This window comes from Cardiocondyla obscurior, linkage group LG18 (genome assembly GCF_019399895.1).
Source record: "Cardiocondyla obscurior isolate alpha-2009 linkage group LG18, Cobs3.1, whole genome shotgun sequence".
Taxonomy (NCBI): domain Eukaryota; kingdom Metazoa; phylum Arthropoda; class Insecta; order Hymenoptera; family Formicidae; genus Cardiocondyla; species Cardiocondyla obscurior.
Window position 1 is genome coordinate 4,943,112 of NC_091881.1, and position 14,841 is coordinate 4,957,952.

Sequence of the window (14,841 nt, forward strand, 5' to 3'; positions counted from 1 at the left end):
ATCTGTTGGTGACGTAATTCTGCCATCTATCGTCATGTCGTTCACACATCCAATCGAGATTTCTCCGCCACTTTTCGCCCGTCTTCGCTCCATCCGGTCTTTCTGGGGCTCTTCCGTTCCGTTGCCAGCTCGTGCACATTTTGCTGTTGCTTCGGCGTCGTCCACGTTTCGTGTCGTAAGACTTAAAAGTAAGTATATATTCCAGTTGCATTTTAACGAAAAGTAATATTTCGCGTGCCAAGTAATTTAGATATCGACGATTCATGCCGATCAACCTGTTCGCTTGATCGCATTTAGCTATTTATCGTGCCGCCAGATTCTACGCGCCACGTTTTTGCGCTAATTAACGTACAAACATCTGAAAGACGATGTACGATTCACGCAACGTATCATTCTTTCGCACGAGTTGCAGTAACAATTGCACCGCAAGGCTAAAAAATAGCGTCTGTTTAAAAATATTATTACTTACCCAAAAATTTACGAAAGTAAAACGCGGAGATTAGTTGCAGGTTAAGCTTAACATGCTTTCGATTTCGTGATGATTACTATCATTCACCATCTTTCGACTGAAAAATCGTGATGGTCTGTTTTTAATCTGAGTACAATTAACATTAAGTTCATTATGTTACGTTAATTACTTAGTTCATATATTAATATTGTTTTATTATTTCGCAGAATGCGTTACGTGGCCGCTTATATGCTAGCTGTATTGGGAGGCAAAGCCTCACCAAGCCAGAATGACATCGAAAAAATTTTGTCATCTGTAGGAATTGAGACCGACGTTGAAAAACTTAAGAAAGTAATTACAGAGTTGAATGGAAAGTCGATAGACGAACTAATTACCAAAGGTATGTTAATAAATTATTTGATATACTTACAGACATATTTGTTGTACCTCTAAGAATTAAATTACATGAAATTTGTGAGATAAAATAAGGATTATCAAATGATTACCATTTATTTTGTGACTTTATCTACTTATTTATTTTTTAAATAGAGCTGTGGATAATTTTTAACTTAATTAAATATCTTTTTTTTTTTGTAACTTTAGGCAGGGAAAAACTGTCATCTATGCCAGTTGGTGGAGCAGCTGCTGCTGGTTCCCCTGCAGCTCCTGCTGGTGCTGCTGCTCCAGTTGAAGAGAAGAAAGGTAGGCCTATTACTTTTTTCTTGGAAAATTATTTTGTTTTAAAATAAAATACATTTAATGTATTTATAATAATATTAGATGAATAAAATGAGTTAATTTTTGTCTTTTTCTTTTTCAAAAACAGAGGAAAAGAAGCCAGCTAAAGAAGAATCCGAATCTGAGGATGATGACATGGGCTTTGGCTTATTTGACTAAAGACACTTCTCTTTGTTCTTTAATTTTTTTTTATTTGTCACCAAAACGAAATGTCTTATATTTTACAGCAATGGTCCAAGTAAAGTTTTACAACTTTTATAAACTTGGAGAGTAAAGTAAATAGCTGATGCTATTGGAGAATAAATTGACAAATTTATAACTAAAATTTCAACATAATCTTTATACATCCTGATCCTGATACCATTCTTGTGTTGCTAAAGAGTACGTGCATATGCAAAATCTTTGACGATACCGTTCGACACATTTAATAAAGAAAAAGTTTTAAGTACAGAAGGAACGTAATTTCATTAAACAAATATGAACAGGTTGCAAAACGTCGAAGTGTTCGTATTGTGAATAAAACTCAAACTTTTTTGTTACATCTCTAGCGAGCGTATGCAAATGCATTCTAGTAGGAAAATCGTTTTCCACCTAAACAGGCGCGTGGTTGAAACTTAACTCAAACTGACAAGAAGATTAATTAGTTCGGCATAATAATTCCTTATCATATTCAGTTATTGATCGTTGCCTCAGGCTTTTTATTTCATACGAGCATAACGCACCGCCATCGAAAATACTCATTTTGTGACGTCAATGTTTAATCTAGTTATTAAGAAAGATCCAATGATGTGTACAGTGGATGCCATATTATAAACACTCAGTGGGAAGGATTCCATTTTAGAACACAATGCTGACGAATAAAAATGAAACATTGCGAAAATTTAACATCGGAATTGTGACCGCGTGCCTGATCGGCCTCGGCCTGTCGTACTATGCGTACATCGTGGAGACCAGGAAGGAGCAGGACGACTCGTACAGAGCGATGTGCGACATCTCCGAGAGCATCAGCTGTACGAAAGTGTTCATGTCAGAGTAAGTAAATTGCAGCGTCACTACGCTTGCGTTTGGATAGGTTCGTTCAAGCTTACGTGAGGATTATTTACTCTCGCCTAATTCCTTCACGTTAAAAACTATTTTACAATCACTAATTTTAAGCCGTATTATATGTTTCAGATATGGCAAAGGATTCGGATTATTCCCGAAAGATTCTGTGTTTAACATCCCAAATTCTTTATATGGTTTAGCATTTTACACTCTACTCGCAATTTTAAGTATGTATTCGATTACACTTGGATATGTATGTATGCACCTTATATAATATTAATATGTAATAACAAAAATTTTTTCTTTCAGGTATAATTAATAATTATACTTGTACGGCTACTACTGTCATTCTGGGAATATTCTCTAATATTATGTCGATATATTTAGGTTATATATTATATATGTTTAAAGATATTTGCATTGTGTGCGTTAGTACGTATTTAGTAAACGTGGTGATCACGTTTTTCGCCACTAAAAAGTTGCAAAAATTGAATGCAATCAAGATGCACAAAAGGAATAAAACGAAATAATCTTAAAGGAATTAAATAATTTGATATTTTTACATTCAACTGAAATAATTTATCAATATTATTTTGTCTGTATTTTGTGTTATAATTTCCGTACATTTTAAATAAAAGATATAAAAAGAAGAATTTTTATTTATATAAAAAAAGGGATATTATACGGTTTATTATATTATTGACCACTTTTATATTTACTTTCTTTTAACAGATTCCTGTTACTACGGCCAATGCTGGCGAGAACACCGAGGCTTTTTAGCGATTTTGGTCAGTTCCGGTAAGTTTATCTTTGATGCCGAACGGCGAACATTCTTGACGTACATACGTAAGAATAATATTAATTTAAACATTCCTCCCGTTACTTAAATGAGAAATTTAAGTCTCGCCTGACTCTTTGCTCGAATTTTTTTTTCAAATCGGAACAATGCGATTAACGTAAGAATAAAAATAAAGACTACAGCAAAGTTTAATTTTCTCAAATAGGTTAGGTTATGCTACCTGAACGTAAGTAAGGTTGACGAGAGTGAATTTTGCAGGTGAAGGGTAAAGCGATGAATAAAAATACTCGCGAGGCAGCCCCAGGTGATGGCTTGCGATCATTGCGGAGCACTACGTTATTTCGTGCTGTTAATTTCGAATTGTATGCCAAGCCGGTAAGGATATAAAATTCTGACCCTCGATAGAAATACTCACGTTTTGTCACCGATATAGATTAACTTCAATTTAATTTACTTCCCATTCTTTTTTTGGTTGTAAAACTACGAAAAAGATGAAAGTGAATTAAACCAAAATTAATCTATATTGATGAAGATATTGAAATCCGAATAGAACTGTATCCAAACGTTATTAATGAAATTTTATTTGCAGAACAAAGCCGTTATAATTTTCGGTATTGCAGCGATGTTGGGTTGTACAGGGTATATGTTTTATATGAATACTAATCAAAAGAGGAATAATTATCGTACTATAGTTAAATCAGATGACACAATGGTTTTAGTAGAAAAAGCATCCAAATGGACTGATTGAGTAACTTAATTTTAACAAGTAATTGATAATATATTTTGTAACTAAACAATTTATTGTAATTCTATTTATATATGTACATACATGTTAACATAAATGAATTATTTATATAACTATAAATTCATACAATTTTACTACAAAATGATATATTTGTCAATTTGCCATTTGATATTTTCTTGTTTATTACATCACATATATCTATTTTCCATGGCTATTGGTTGGTCCTGATTTTTTAATAAAATAATTGCCACAAAAATATATTTACATTAATTATTCTGATATTTATATGGTTAGAATATGCAATATCTTTTGTGTATATTACTTGCTGTTACAACCCTACCTACAGATCAGTGTTTTTGATAAAAGTCTAATTAAATAGCAGATATGGCGAAAACAGCTAGCGAACGTGACTTTAACGTCGTGCACATCGAGTTTCACATGTGCCGCATATATTATATACCGCGCCGGCCGGATTGCCGAAGACGAATTTCTCTTCGTTCTCTCGTTCCCTACCTCTGCCGCTAGCCGCTTATCGCCGCAGAAAATATTATATCTGCGCTTCGGTGTACATGCAGTTCCAATTCATATTATGTATATGTAAATATCTTATATAAGGAAGCCCACTGTGTATTAAAAAATTAATCGATATTTATAATGACTTTACTGTGCTCTAGGATACAAACATTGCATTATCTATAAACTAGTTTCTCTTTTCGAATAGTATTTTAACTCACAATAATATCTCTTTCGTATATAACTATATATGTATAATAATACTATTACATTGATATTATTTATATCTTCAAGTTTAATAAATTCTTTCATCATATATAGTATAATATGTAATATACACATACATATATTTCTACACAAGCTGTTCAATGTTTGTATATGTATTCATTTATCGCAGTTTAAATGAATGATGTCACTGTTAAGTGGCGTAGTCGTTTAAATTAAGAAATATCTGCTAACATTTCTAGTATCAAATTATATTTAGTTATCTACTTCTTAATTTAGAGCACTCGGTAATTTTCACAACACAATTTTCCTAAGTTATTAGGCAACTTTTACTTTCAATAATATGAATTATATATACATTTAAACAAGTAATTCTTGTAATACTACGATATAATTAATACATGTAGAAAATTTGGCATCATTATAATACTTTTTAAAGTTTTGTACTTTATCTTGTAAAATTTTAAAATGATAAGAAATGAGAAAAAAAAAAGAGAAAAACATTTATAACGATAATTAACGCAGAATAATTATACCAAAAATAATTTGTCAAAATCAAAATAAAATGTAATATCCTGTAGTAATGTTGAGTATTAGTAAAATAATAGTTTTGCAATTACTAACTAGAAATTGCATTTTATCATATAAAATATATATATATATACATATAATATATATAAAATATTGCTATATTTTAAATGTGATGCTTATTAACTTGTACTTATTCTATTTTAACACGTACATTCGTTTTATGCTTCTGGAAATAGGTTTATCGTTTCTTTAATTGCATTTGCAACATAATCCAAATTATTTTCATTGAGCCCACACATATTTATACGTCCACTGCGTAACAAATAAATATGATACTGTTCTCTCAAATGTTGCGCTTGCTTTTCTACAAAAAAAATGGAGCAGCAAAATTAATAACTTTATCGAACTATGTAAAACAAAAAAGTATGGCTTTTACAAATATAATTACAACTAACCGTTGAGTCCTGTATATGAGAACATTCCAATTTGTTGAATGATATGATCCCAAGTGCCTGGAGTACCTAATGCAAGCAATCTTTGATGCAAACCTATTCTCATTTGCTTAATTCTATTAGACATTGTTTTAATATGATCCTTCCTAAAATATTATATCGTATTATTAAAGGAATTAAGATATAATTAGTTTTTTAAAGATGTTTTACGTGTTATAAATTTAAAAAATTATTACCATTCTTCAAAAAGCTCTGGATTCCTTAGCACAGTTGCAACAATTCGAGCACCGTGATTAGGAGGATTGCTATACATTCCTCGAATAATTAACGTTAATTGTGATTTAATTTCAACGACTTCCTTTGTATCGTTCAACACGAATACTGCGTTACCAACTCTTTCGTTGTATAATCCAAAATTTTTCGCAAAACTTTGCGTACAAATGAATTCGATGCCACGTTCAGCAAACATTCGTACAGCATATGCATCTTTTTCTAAATCTCCACTTGCAAAACCCTATCGAGAATTAATATGTAGATTTACCATAAAAATAATTTTATTTGTCATCTACTCGCTCAGATATTTACCTGATATGCACTGTCAAATAGCGGGAAAAGTTGTTTTTCTTCTATCACGTCTGCTATTTTAGTCCACTGCTCCGGAGTTGGATCACATCCAGTAGGATTATGCGCACACGAATGTAAAATAATTACTGCATTTTTCGGAGCTTCTCGTAAATCTCGGAGCATTCCTTCTAAATCAATATTACGTGCCTTTGCATTCCAATATGTATATTCACGACCATCTTTAAATCCTCCATTAATAAATACCAGTCTGTGATTTTCTGCTCCAGCAAATAATTGAAAAACATATGAAATTGTCGTTAACAGATGGAACAAGAATAATGTAATTTTTTAAATTTTACATTTACTTACCCCAAGAAGGTGTGCTGTAATAAAAGGTATCGTAATGCAAAATACGAGCCAAAAATTCAGCAGCAACACGTAGTGCTCCAGTACCAGAGAGCGTTTGAACACCAAAAGCACGCCCTTCGGCAATAACAGGAGAATTCGCACCTAATAGCATACTTGTAGCAGCTTCACAAAATGATTCTAGACCAAGAACTGGTAAATATTCATGATTTTGTGAATCGTCAGCTGCAAGTGACTTCTCTACTTTTTTTACAATTGGAAGAACCCATGGTTTGCCTTCTTGAGTACGGTAAGCTGAAACAAATGTTTCTTTTTATTTTCTGTAGATAAATATTGTAGCATTAAATTAATTAAGCACGTCTAAATTACGAAAAAAATTTTTTTAATAAATTTTATGTGTTATAATTACTTCCATTATCTATTGGTACTTATATTCATAAGTATATTAAGAAATTAATTTGTTTTCAATTCACACATTTGATAATACTTGCACTGACTTTTGCTTTTATGTATTATTTTATGAAAGTAGCTAAATAATAAAAAACTGAGTGCTTATGTAGTTATATACATGTAAGTGACATGGAGCAATTATGTAATCACTCTGGAACTTATGTAAGAAGATAATAAAAATAAAAGGACATCTTATAAAATTCAATATAATTTTGGATTTACCAGTAAAATAAATTTTAATTGTACAACAAAAATATTAATAAAAAAAAATGTATTAAAAGGTATTATTATAAATATGTACATATAAAATCAGATTTTAATTTTAACAATAAGGGAAACAAAGTAATTTTAGATATAACAGTTGTGTGAAATAAATTACGTACCTCCTATAGAAAGATTAACTTTTTTATCATGACTGTCGTCGACGAATGCCCTTTGCAGCGCAAAAACCTCGATTGGAGGTCCCAATTGTACTCCGGTGAATTTGGTGCTCATGTTGTCGGCGGCGATAGACAAGTGACAGTGACGATATCGATAACGCGAAGATCAAAGGTATCAAATTAAAAATTCACGAAGAAGGGGGTGAGACTTCACAGTCGTGGGGTAAATAAGTATACGCTGGACAAATAAAGCGGCGACAAAACGGGTCCGCGCAAAGATCGGCGAGGTGATTTTGATCTGTGTAAGTCTGCACGTATTCTACACATGTGTGCGCGCGTGCGTGACGTAGTACATCACGGCTGTTATCGGCGCCATTGACGTAAGAAAGGACGCAAGTAGCTTTTTCACAGAGCTAGTGCATTCCACTTTCGTACCATTCGTTGCGAGAAGCTCTCGATATATTTGGCTGTTTAGTTTGTGCTTGAATACTCGACCTTCGACCACGCAACTGTGGATCGCTGGCGTAAATTCAGATTTGTAATTAGACACACTCAAGCCGGTATTCATAGCCCATTCTATAGATCGTCCCGACTTGTTTAGCTTAATCAGTAACAGGCCCTTTACTCCACTTTACCCTCACCGGATTAGGTTAGTTAGACCGTCGATTTAATTTTTCGACTATTCTGATTATTTTAATTTTTTAGCGACAATACATTATTTAAAGAATAGAACACTTGTTAAAAAAAATTTTTTTTTTATTATTTAAGTTGAGTAATTTTCATAATTTTATTTACAAATTTATTCTTATTAATCTTATCTTATTTATATATAAATATAAATAACAATTGTGTTATAATCTTATCACAAATGATATCGTTGGAAAATGTTATTAAAATCATTTAGGAACATTTGGATCGATATTACTTATTACATCTGAAGATGGAGAATATGGTGCAGGCCAATAACCATTAGTGTTTGTTGTCGATGTAGACGGTTGTGCGTACATAGAAAAAGATGTACTTGCATATGGAAATGATGTATTAGGAAATTGATGAAAATTTATTTCTGCAGACGAGTGTGCAGAATTAAATCTCGGAGGAGCACCGAAGGCGCTTGTAGGATATTGATTTCGCGTATTATTTGGAATATTAGGCCTAAAATTTTGATAATATTGATTTCTACCGTCTGTAACATTACTTGAATTATTGCCCTGTGACAAATACGGTTCATGATACATTTCATATCCTGGGTATGATCTATTAGGCATTGGATGCATATTCTGTGGCTGCCAATAACAATTATTTTGATATGGGTATTGCTGCCAAGATTCAGCAGAAGTACATGGCCCATTCTGTACAGGGGTAAAATTATTACCATTATTCCAACTGTGCTGTCTCTTTCGATAAAATCTCCGAGATTGGGCATTTTTATTCTTGTTCCATGGATGATTCGATTGCCAAGTTGTACTGCTCTCTAAAAGTCAATTAATGATTTAGTTGTTTGAAATAACTTCAGTAACTAAGCTTAAAACATACTTACCTGTTGGATGCTGTTTTTTCTGCATAGTTTTACCGTCAGAACCATCTTTGTTATTTTTTTGCCTTAGCATTTCATAATAGGCTTGTTCTTCTTCATCGTCCGAAAATTCTGGCGGCTCGTCATCGCCAACCGCATCGCAAGCTTTTAGCCTGTAAAAAAAATATTTATTTGAACGTTACTCCGTTAAAATAATTTTATAATATGTTGTATATTTGTCAAAGTACCAACTTCATTAATTCATGTAAAAAAACGAAAGATGTATACGATGTATTTGATGGACAATAGTAAACTTGCATGCCCACTTTAATATCGTTATCTTGTATGTGCTTGGCATCGTTAAAGCGAATGCAGTAATTCGGTTCGCTCACAGTGCCAAATACATCAAATATTTTACCAAGCGCTTTTGTTCCTTTATTGATAAATAAAACTGTATCCAAATTAAGTGTGGGTTCGCCAGGCTTTGGCTTTATGACTACTAATTGTTCAACTATTTTTTCGATCTAAAATATTTAAATAAAAATAAAATTTCAACATTTAAACACTTAGAAGTTATCTTAAAATTTTCGGAGTAATATATGTATATATAATGTAGGCTATATTAATTATACCTTGCCTAGTGGATTACACAAAACTTCAGGAACACTAATTTGTAAGTCTTCTATTGGTGGAAGATCATCTAATTCATTTCGTGTATGCTTTCCCTTTCTTGTTGTGTTTGCATAATTTTCTTTCTTTCTAAAAATTAACATATATAGTTTATTATTTCCACATTATAAAAGATATTAAATATATTCGTTGTAATTTTATTTTTATAAAAAAGTGATAGTACTTTGTATTATTTACAACAGTTGCATCTAAATCACTGCTGCTTTTACTATTACTGCTACTGCTACTACTGCTGCTGCTGCTGCTGCTACTGCTGCTGCTGCTACTAGAATCACTTTCACTATCAATTTCTTCACATGATAAATTTTCTTCTACACGATATTCTTGTAAATTTTGTGGCTTAATATGTGACATAATGTACTGATTTGTAGTTACAATATCTGATTTGATATTTTCTGTTTCTGAATCAGTATCTTCATATTCCAGAGCAATCATAGCAAGAGAAGACCACTTAGGTTTTTCTGTGAAATAAATATAATTATGTATATAAAAAAAAAATATTTTAACAACTATTTTAGAGTTTTAAATGTACTTATAATATAATTGATATTTTATTACTTATATTATAAATAATTTTTTGTATGTTACAGATAAAAGTAAATACAAATTTTTATTAATGTTTGATAATGTACCTTCATTATTAGGAGTGATTTCTGCAACTTGTTCTATTTCATTATTTGTATTTTTGCTTTGCATATCATTAATATCATCTGAAATAGTATGTGATTCCTGAGTAATATGATTTTGATTATCTAATATAATTTCTACAGATTTTTGTGTAACTTCTTGTCCAATATCAGGTATATTTTCAACAGTTTCATCACATACAATCTGATCATTTTCCTTTGAAATTAATTGAGTAATATTTGCACTATCAATAGATATATCACATTTATTTTCCTCATTAATTAAAATCTCTTTCTCATCAAAGACCATAATTGTCTTTTCACTATCTAATTGTTCATTAGATGCTTTTTCATTCACCTCCATTGTCTTAAATTTTAACGTTCTATACCAATGATTCAGCAATGATATTTCCAATTAAATTATTTTATTTTTTAAATTTTATGTCATTAAATTTAATTAAAAAAATAATTTGACGAGAGTTTCACGTGTTGGCTCCAGTAGATGACCATGTGTAAATCATCTGTTTGAGGTTAGTATTATATTTAATATTACAATTTCACTGCCATTCAACGACGAAAACGATACACTGTTTCAATTAAAAGTTTAAGATCCAGTTGCTTTAAACTTTTTTTTTTTTTAATCCAGAAAATATGACGCAAACACAATAAAAATATAAAAACTTTCCTTCTTCTTCTTCCGTCTAATTTGGTCTTATTCTACTTTCAATTCAGCCAACATTGGCGAACATGTTGCCATCTTGCAATCGAAGTAATCGCCATTGGCTTGGCAGCACTGTTTGACTGTTTGCTAGATAGGAGCTTACGCTTGTCAATTATACCTGGCTCGAGTTATTGTGGGTGATTACAGAGAATAATATTTGATTTTCGTACTAAGTTTGGAATCGAGAGAAAAGAAGAAAGTGAGTTCTCGCACCGCGACTTTGAGCGATCCGTCTGCGCAACAAGTCGGGCATCATGGATGACTTACAAAACTACAAGCTGCAGCTTCAGCAGGTGAGGCTTCTTTTTCCTCTTCCTAACCTCACGCGCCAATCGATCAGACACGACGACTCTGCTTATTATTCGCCCACGAATACACATGTCGTATTCTCGATAGGCTGACTTTTCGTGCTTCGTTATGTTTCAGGTGGAAGCGGCTCTCACTACGGATCCGAATAATGAAGAGTTGATTAAACTTAAGTTTGATCTGAAGGAAGTAATAAAGCTAACACATGATTTAATTAAATCGCAACAGCAGGAAAAAAGACAAGCCGATGGCATGGATGCTAAAGATCCTATTTTGCTTGCAGTTCTGGCCAATAAATGGAAAGTTGGTGATCAATGCATGGCACCCTGGAGTGAGGATGGCAAGTGAGTACTGTTTATGCTTTATGCTGCTTGTAATCATGAAGTTAAATCTTAGTTGAACTATGCTATAATTAAATATTAAATATAATTTTGCAGATATTATGAGGCAACTATAGATGCAATAAATGAAGATGGACTGGTAAATGTAACATTCAATGAATATAAGAACACTGATGTCACTATGCTTAGTCAGCTAAAATCTGTTGCTAAAAGGCCAGCATCAGATTGGGCAGATCAAAAATCAAAGTAGGTTGCTTTTATTTCTATTTCATCTATGTTTGTAATAATGCACATTATTGTGAATCAATATTAAGTATCTTTTATGATTTTGCATGTGTCTGAAAAACAATGTCAGGTATTGATTTACTAATCATTCATTTTTCCCTCTATCTCTAATTTTTGAATTGGCAACAATAACTCTGGCATTGGTATGGTATTCCGTCTGAAATATGCTCTTTATTCATTCATTTATCCTTTGATGTCACTCGATTGGTGTGCATCACTGGGGTTCAGGAAAAGGTAATGAGAATTGTTGGATTCTCTGATATCACATATTTCAAAAACAATGTGACATCACCAAAATAAATGTGCTTTATAAATTAGTTAATGATAAGTACATATTTTTTTTGTATATGCTCGGTATATATATTTATAATTACATCGATATTTATATATATTTTGATAACAAAGGTATTTATATATTTTTTTTTATTATTACATGATAAAAATTTGTTTATTTATTATAAATACTATTTTTATTTATTTAAATAATAGATCGATTTATTTACAGAAAAATGCAAGCCGCTGCAGTTGCGGGTTCAGATCCAAATAAGCAAAGAGAATATCTTAAAAAGAAAAAGCAGAGGAAATTACAACGGTTCAAAGAACTGGAAGAGGAACGTGAATTGGAGAAGAACAAGTGGTTAGCATTTACTAACAAGGTGATTATATTTATTTTTGTATAGCGTGTATTTATTTGCAAAATTTAAAGTACTGTTATAATTATACTTGATTTTTGCAGTCTTCGAAAAAAGGCGTCATAAAGAAGAGCATCTTTGCGACACCAGAAAACGTGAATGGTCGCGTAGGAATTGGTACCTGCGGTGTTAGTGGTCGAGAAATGACTAAGTTTAGTAACGGGGAGAAATGGAGGCGAGGAGCTTAAATAAGTTATATGTAAATAAATAGGTATACTGTAATTTGGTGGAAAAGATAGAGTTATTGGAATTATTGTTATATAAAAGACTGGTCACGAACGCTTCTGCGATATATGGGTGGACAAACAACAGAAATGTGTTCCCAGGATTATTGGCAATTTAAGTAAAGTAAAAATAAGGTAAGTTCCGATAATAACACCGATTTTTAAAATCCAATAAAATTTCGAATTTTTTATTATAACAATTCAAAGCGTAACCGCAATAAATAAATATGTTTCTAGATTAATACATTTTCGCGTCAACATATCTTGTTTACAATCTCATTGATACGAATAAATGTATATTTTAATGTGCAATATCTTTAAATTATTTTTTATAAAAAAAAAACCGCATGAAAAAGGGAGACGAGAAGAAAATAATATTATAATTATACAATTGTCTTTTATTACAAATACATTTATTTTAACCCAATGTATGCAGGGCTATGTCTGATTATCCGAAGTGTGTGCATTTGTAGGAGTCTGCTCCTAGTGAATAATAAACCGTTCTGTGAATCAAGGCCAACAATAGCGGGGCAATTGTAAAGTGTAAAATATTATTTAACCTTCAACGATTTCATATAAATATCCAACTCGTCTTCAGACTCGTTTTGATCATTGCATTCATTGCACGGAAGAATCGTTTCGGGAGCCTCAGAATCAAAGTACTTTTCTTCTTCGTCTTGACTTCTCAATTCTACGTTATCGTAAGCTTCATTGTCGTCCACAGTGCTGAAAAAAAAAAATATATAATAACGTAACTGTTATATCTAAACGTGAGAAATAACTATTTTTAATTATAAAAAAATAGTAAATTGACATATAACATTATTATTATATTAATTAGCACGACATATACCTATAATCAAAATCTCTATCTTTACCATCCAAAAAACTTTGATACATATTCGTAATAAATTCTTGTCTAAGTAATTTAATTTCTTGATTCGATATCTTATGCATTTTACTGTTCTGTAATTTCTTATCTCTATCCTTGTCTTTGTGTTCCTTCTCATTCAAATCTTCGCCCCATCGGCGATGCTTTTGTTTATCACAGTTTGTTTCAAATTCAATACTACTCGCGTCACTTTCCTCATCGTCGTCTGAATCATTTTCCTCTCGCACTTCGTCCTCCTCTTCCTGCTGATTTTTCAAATGCTTTTGCAATTTGTCTCTCTCGACGGTTTCCATAAGTATGTCGATATATGTTATACTTTTTGTGTCAAAGGTATCTCTAGTTTTCTTTTCTTCCTCTGTTAAGTATTGCCCTACCAAGTGTTCATACAACAGCGGATTTCTTTTCATCATTTCACACTCGCTAAAATAATCTCCCTTCTCTATTAACATTTTAAGAGCCTCATATCTTCTATTTCTGATATCAATACGTCGCGTAGAATTATTAAAATATCTCCGCAATCTATTTACGTGATAGACCGTCTCGTAATCTTGACTTTTACCGAAATATTCTAAATGTTCTACCTTTAAGTAATGTCCAAATTTAGATAAAAATAAACATTGACTTTTTTCTAACAATTTTTCGGCTATCGCTCGTTTCTCTTCGAACGTTAACTCAGGCTCCTCTTTCTGCTGACTTTTGAAAATCGCTTTACTGTTGGCGACATAGTTCAAAAACTTGTTCTTGAGATCATCTTTTTCTTCGTCTGGCATAGAAAAGTCCACGTTTCGTTTATTATTATCCTTGTTTTCGCTTGGTGCGGGATCGATTTTTACTCCTAAAGTCATATTTTCCGGCTGACTATTTGACTCTCCGATTTCATTCATTAGAGAAAGTGAAAGAAATTGTGTACATACGCCGAGTAGTTAATAATATTCGTATTGTTTGTTGCAGATATAAGATTAACCTAGGACACACAATAAGGATACATTTCCTCATACAGCGTCTATCTACGTTGTACGAGATTGTGTTTGAATGTGTAATATTGTTTTATTTAGTAACACATGAGATAAACGAAATCAGTTTTAATACGCCTGGTCGGCTTTATCCGGAATGATTCATTAAAACATTAAAAACTCGCTGAATAGTTATAATCGAAATTCTATTTCGCGCATAATACACACAGATCGTATGGGTTCGTTCATTTTTATTCCACGCGCGTATGCGCCACATTCAGCCATATTTGTATACCGCGGTGCACGGACAAATTAAACTCCTGTGGCGGTGCAAAGATCT

General features: G+C 32.0%; 6 protein-coding genes and 1 non-coding gene across 10 annotated transcripts; 4 read left to right on the plus strand and 3 right to left on the minus strand.

The window, feature by feature from the left end:
* The first annotated feature begins 29 nt into the window (after positions 1-29).
* Positions 30-1,511, plus strand: Rplp2 (ribosomal protein LP2). Its single transcript, XM_070668948.1, has 4 exons — positions 30-188; positions 676-848; positions 1,052-1,150; positions 1,275-1,511. Exons 2-4 carry the CDS (start codon positions 677-679, stop codon positions 1,343-1,345), a joined length of 342 nt encoding a protein of 113 aa, XP_070525049.1. The 5' UTR covers positions 30-188; position 676; the 3' UTR covers positions 1,346-1,511.
* LOC139109871 (small nucleolar RNA Me28S-Am982) lies at positions 531-607 on the plus strand. Its single transcript, XR_011546904.1, has one exon. It is a non-coding gene; the product is annotated as a small nucleolar RNA Me28S-Am982 (small nucleolar RNA).
* A 311-nt stretch (positions 1,512-1,822) lies between the features above and the next one.
* On the plus strand, positions 1,823-3,404 carry Vkor (Vitamin-K epoxide reductase). 3 transcript variants are annotated; one of them, XM_070668946.1, is made up of 5 exons: positions 1,827-2,218; positions 2,360-2,457; positions 2,540-2,617; positions 2,963-3,028; positions 3,235-3,248. In XM_070668946.1, the coding sequence occupies exons 1-5, from the start codon at positions 2,034-2,036 to the stop codon at positions 3,237-3,239; spliced, it is 432 nt and encodes a 143-aa protein (XP_070525047.1). In that variant the 5' UTR covers positions 1,827-2,033; the 3' UTR covers positions 3,240-3,248. The 3 variants fall into 3 exon arrangements, with proteins under 3 accessions (XP_070525048.1, XP_070525047.1, XP_070525046.1); XM_070668947.1 differs by lacking the exon at positions 2,540-2,617 and having other exon boundaries at positions 1,823-2,218; positions 3,235-3,404; XM_070668945.1 differs by lacking the exon at positions 3,235-3,248 and having other exon boundaries at positions 1,832-2,218; positions 2,540-3,027.
* Positions 3,405-3,810: 406 nt separating this feature from the next.
* Got1 (Glutamate oxaloacetate transaminase 1) lies at positions 3,811-7,884 on the minus strand. Its single transcript, XM_070668933.1, has 6 exons — positions 7,259-7,884; positions 6,429-6,719; positions 6,081-6,337; positions 5,732-6,009; positions 5,499-5,641; positions 3,811-5,407 (listed from the first exon to the last, which is right to left on the minus strand). Exons 1-6 carry the CDS (start codon positions 7,368-7,370, stop codon positions 5,262-5,264), a joined length of 1,227 nt encoding a protein of 408 aa, XP_070525034.1. The 5' UTR covers positions 7,371-7,884; the 3' UTR covers positions 3,811-5,261.
* Positions 7,885-8,021: 137 nt separating this feature from the next.
* Positions 8,022-10,780, minus strand: LOC139109676 (H/ACA ribonucleoprotein complex non-core subunit NAF1). Its single transcript, XM_070668931.1, has 6 exons — positions 10,094-10,780; positions 9,625-9,922; positions 9,404-9,530; positions 9,024-9,295; positions 8,796-8,944; positions 8,022-8,729 (listed from the first exon to the last, which is right to left on the minus strand). The coding sequence occupies exons 1-6, from the start codon at positions 10,449-10,451 to the stop codon at positions 8,152-8,154; spliced, it is 1,782 nt and encodes a 593-aa protein (XP_070525032.1). The 5' UTR covers positions 10,452-10,780; the 3' UTR covers positions 8,022-8,151.
* A 122-nt stretch (positions 10,781-10,902) lies between these two features.
* Positions 10,903-12,968, plus strand: Spf30 (Splicing factor 30). The gene is made up of 5 exons (XM_070668941.1): positions 10,903-11,101; positions 11,235-11,458; positions 11,552-11,701; positions 12,246-12,396; positions 12,477-12,968. The coding sequence occupies exons 1-5, from the start codon at positions 11,063-11,065 to the stop codon at positions 12,618-12,620; spliced, it is 708 nt and encodes a 235-aa protein (XP_070525042.1). The 5' UTR covers positions 10,903-11,062; the 3' UTR covers positions 12,621-12,968.
* Positions 12,969-12,990: 22 nt separating this feature from the next.
* Positions 12,991-14,769, minus strand: LOC139109679 (coiled-coil domain-containing protein 97-like). Of its 2 annotated transcripts, XM_070668934.1 has the most exons (4): positions 14,463-14,769; positions 13,510-14,383; positions 13,217-13,382; positions 12,991-13,139 (listed from the first exon to the last, which is right to left on the minus strand). In XM_070668934.1, the coding sequence occupies exons 1-4, from the start codon at positions 14,542-14,544 to the stop codon at positions 13,095-13,097; spliced, it is 1,167 nt and encodes a 388-aa protein (XP_070525035.1). In that variant the 5' UTR covers positions 14,545-14,769; the 3' UTR covers positions 12,991-13,094. The 2 variants fall into 2 exon arrangements, with proteins under 2 accessions (XP_070525035.1, XP_070525036.1); XM_070668935.1 differs by having other exon boundaries at positions 13,510-14,763.
* Between the last annotated feature and the right edge of the window lie 72 nt (positions 14,770-14,841).

Excerpts from the sequence above, each read along its gene's own strand:
- Rplp2 (XM_070668948.1), top strand. The coding sequence starts at position 677 with ATGCGTTACGTGGCCGCTTATATGCTAGCTGTATTGGGAGGCAAAGCC. Across the intron at positions 849-1,051 it reads AGACGAACTAATTACCAAAG|GCAGGGAAAAACTGTCATCT; the intron begins GTATGTTAATAA and ends TTGTAACTTTAG. Across the intron at positions 1,151-1,274 it reads TCCAGTTGAAGAGAAGAAAG|AGGAAAAGAAGCCAGCTAAA; the intron begins GTAGGCCTATTA and ends TTTCAAAAACAG.
- Vkor (XM_070668945.1), top strand. The coding sequence starts at position 2,034 with ATGCTGACGAATAAAAATGAAACATTGCGAAAATTTAACATCGGAATT. Across the intron at positions 2,219-2,359 it reads ACGAAAGTGTTCATGTCAGA|ATATGGCAAAGGATTCGGAT; the intron begins GTAAGTAAATTG and ends TATATGTTTCAG. Across the intron at positions 2,458-2,539 it reads CACTCTACTCGCAATTTTAA|GTATAATTAATAATTATACT; the intron begins GTATGTATTCGA and ends TTTTTCTTTCAG.
- Got1 (XM_070668933.1), bottom strand. The coding sequence starts at position 7,370 with ATGAGCACCAAATTCACCGGAGTACAATTGGGACCTCCAATCGAGGTT. Across the intron at positions 6,720-7,258 it reads AGTTAATCTTTCTATAGGAG|CTTACCGTACTCAAGAAGGC; the intron begins GTACGTAATTTA and ends CATTTGTTTCAG. Across the intron at positions 6,338-6,428 it reads TTACAGCACACCTTCTTGGG|AAAATCACAGACTGGTATTT; the intron begins GTAAGTAAATGT and ends TTGCTGGAGCAG.
- LOC139109676 (XM_070668931.1), bottom strand. The coding sequence starts at position 10,451 with ATGGAGGTGAATGAAAAAGCATCTAATGAACAATTAGATAGTGAAAAG. Across the intron at positions 9,923-10,093 it reads AATCACTCCTAATAATGAAG|AAAAACCTAAGTGGTCTTCT; the intron begins GTACATTATCAA and ends TTTATTTCACAG. Across the intron at positions 9,531-9,624 it reads ACTGTTGTAAATAATACAAA|AAAGAAAGAAAATTATGCAA; the intron begins GTACTATCACTT and ends GTTAATTTTTAG.
- Spf30 (XM_070668941.1), top strand. The coding sequence starts at position 11,063 with ATGGATGACTTACAAAACTACAAGCTGCAGCTTCAGCAG. Across the intron at positions 11,102-11,234 it reads ACAAGCTGCAGCTTCAGCAG|GTGGAAGCGGCTCTCACTAC; the intron begins GTGAGGCTTCTT and ends GTTATGTTTCAG. Across the intron at positions 12,397-12,476 it reads GGTTAGCATTTACTAACAAG|TCTTCGAAAAAAGGCGTCAT; the intron begins GTGATTATATTT and ends TGATTTTTGCAG.
- LOC139109679 (XM_070668934.1), bottom strand. The coding sequence starts at position 14,544 with ATGAGGAAATGTATCCTTATTGTGTGTCCTAGGTTAATCTTATATCTG. Across the intron at positions 13,383-13,509 it reads GATAGAGATTTTGATTATAG|CACTGTGGACGACAATGAAG; the intron begins GTATATGTCGTG and ends TTTTTTTTTCAG. Across the intron at positions 13,140-13,216 it reads TTTATATGAAATCGTTGAAG|GAGCAGACTCCTACAAATGC; the intron begins GTTAAATAATAT and ends ATTATTCACTAG.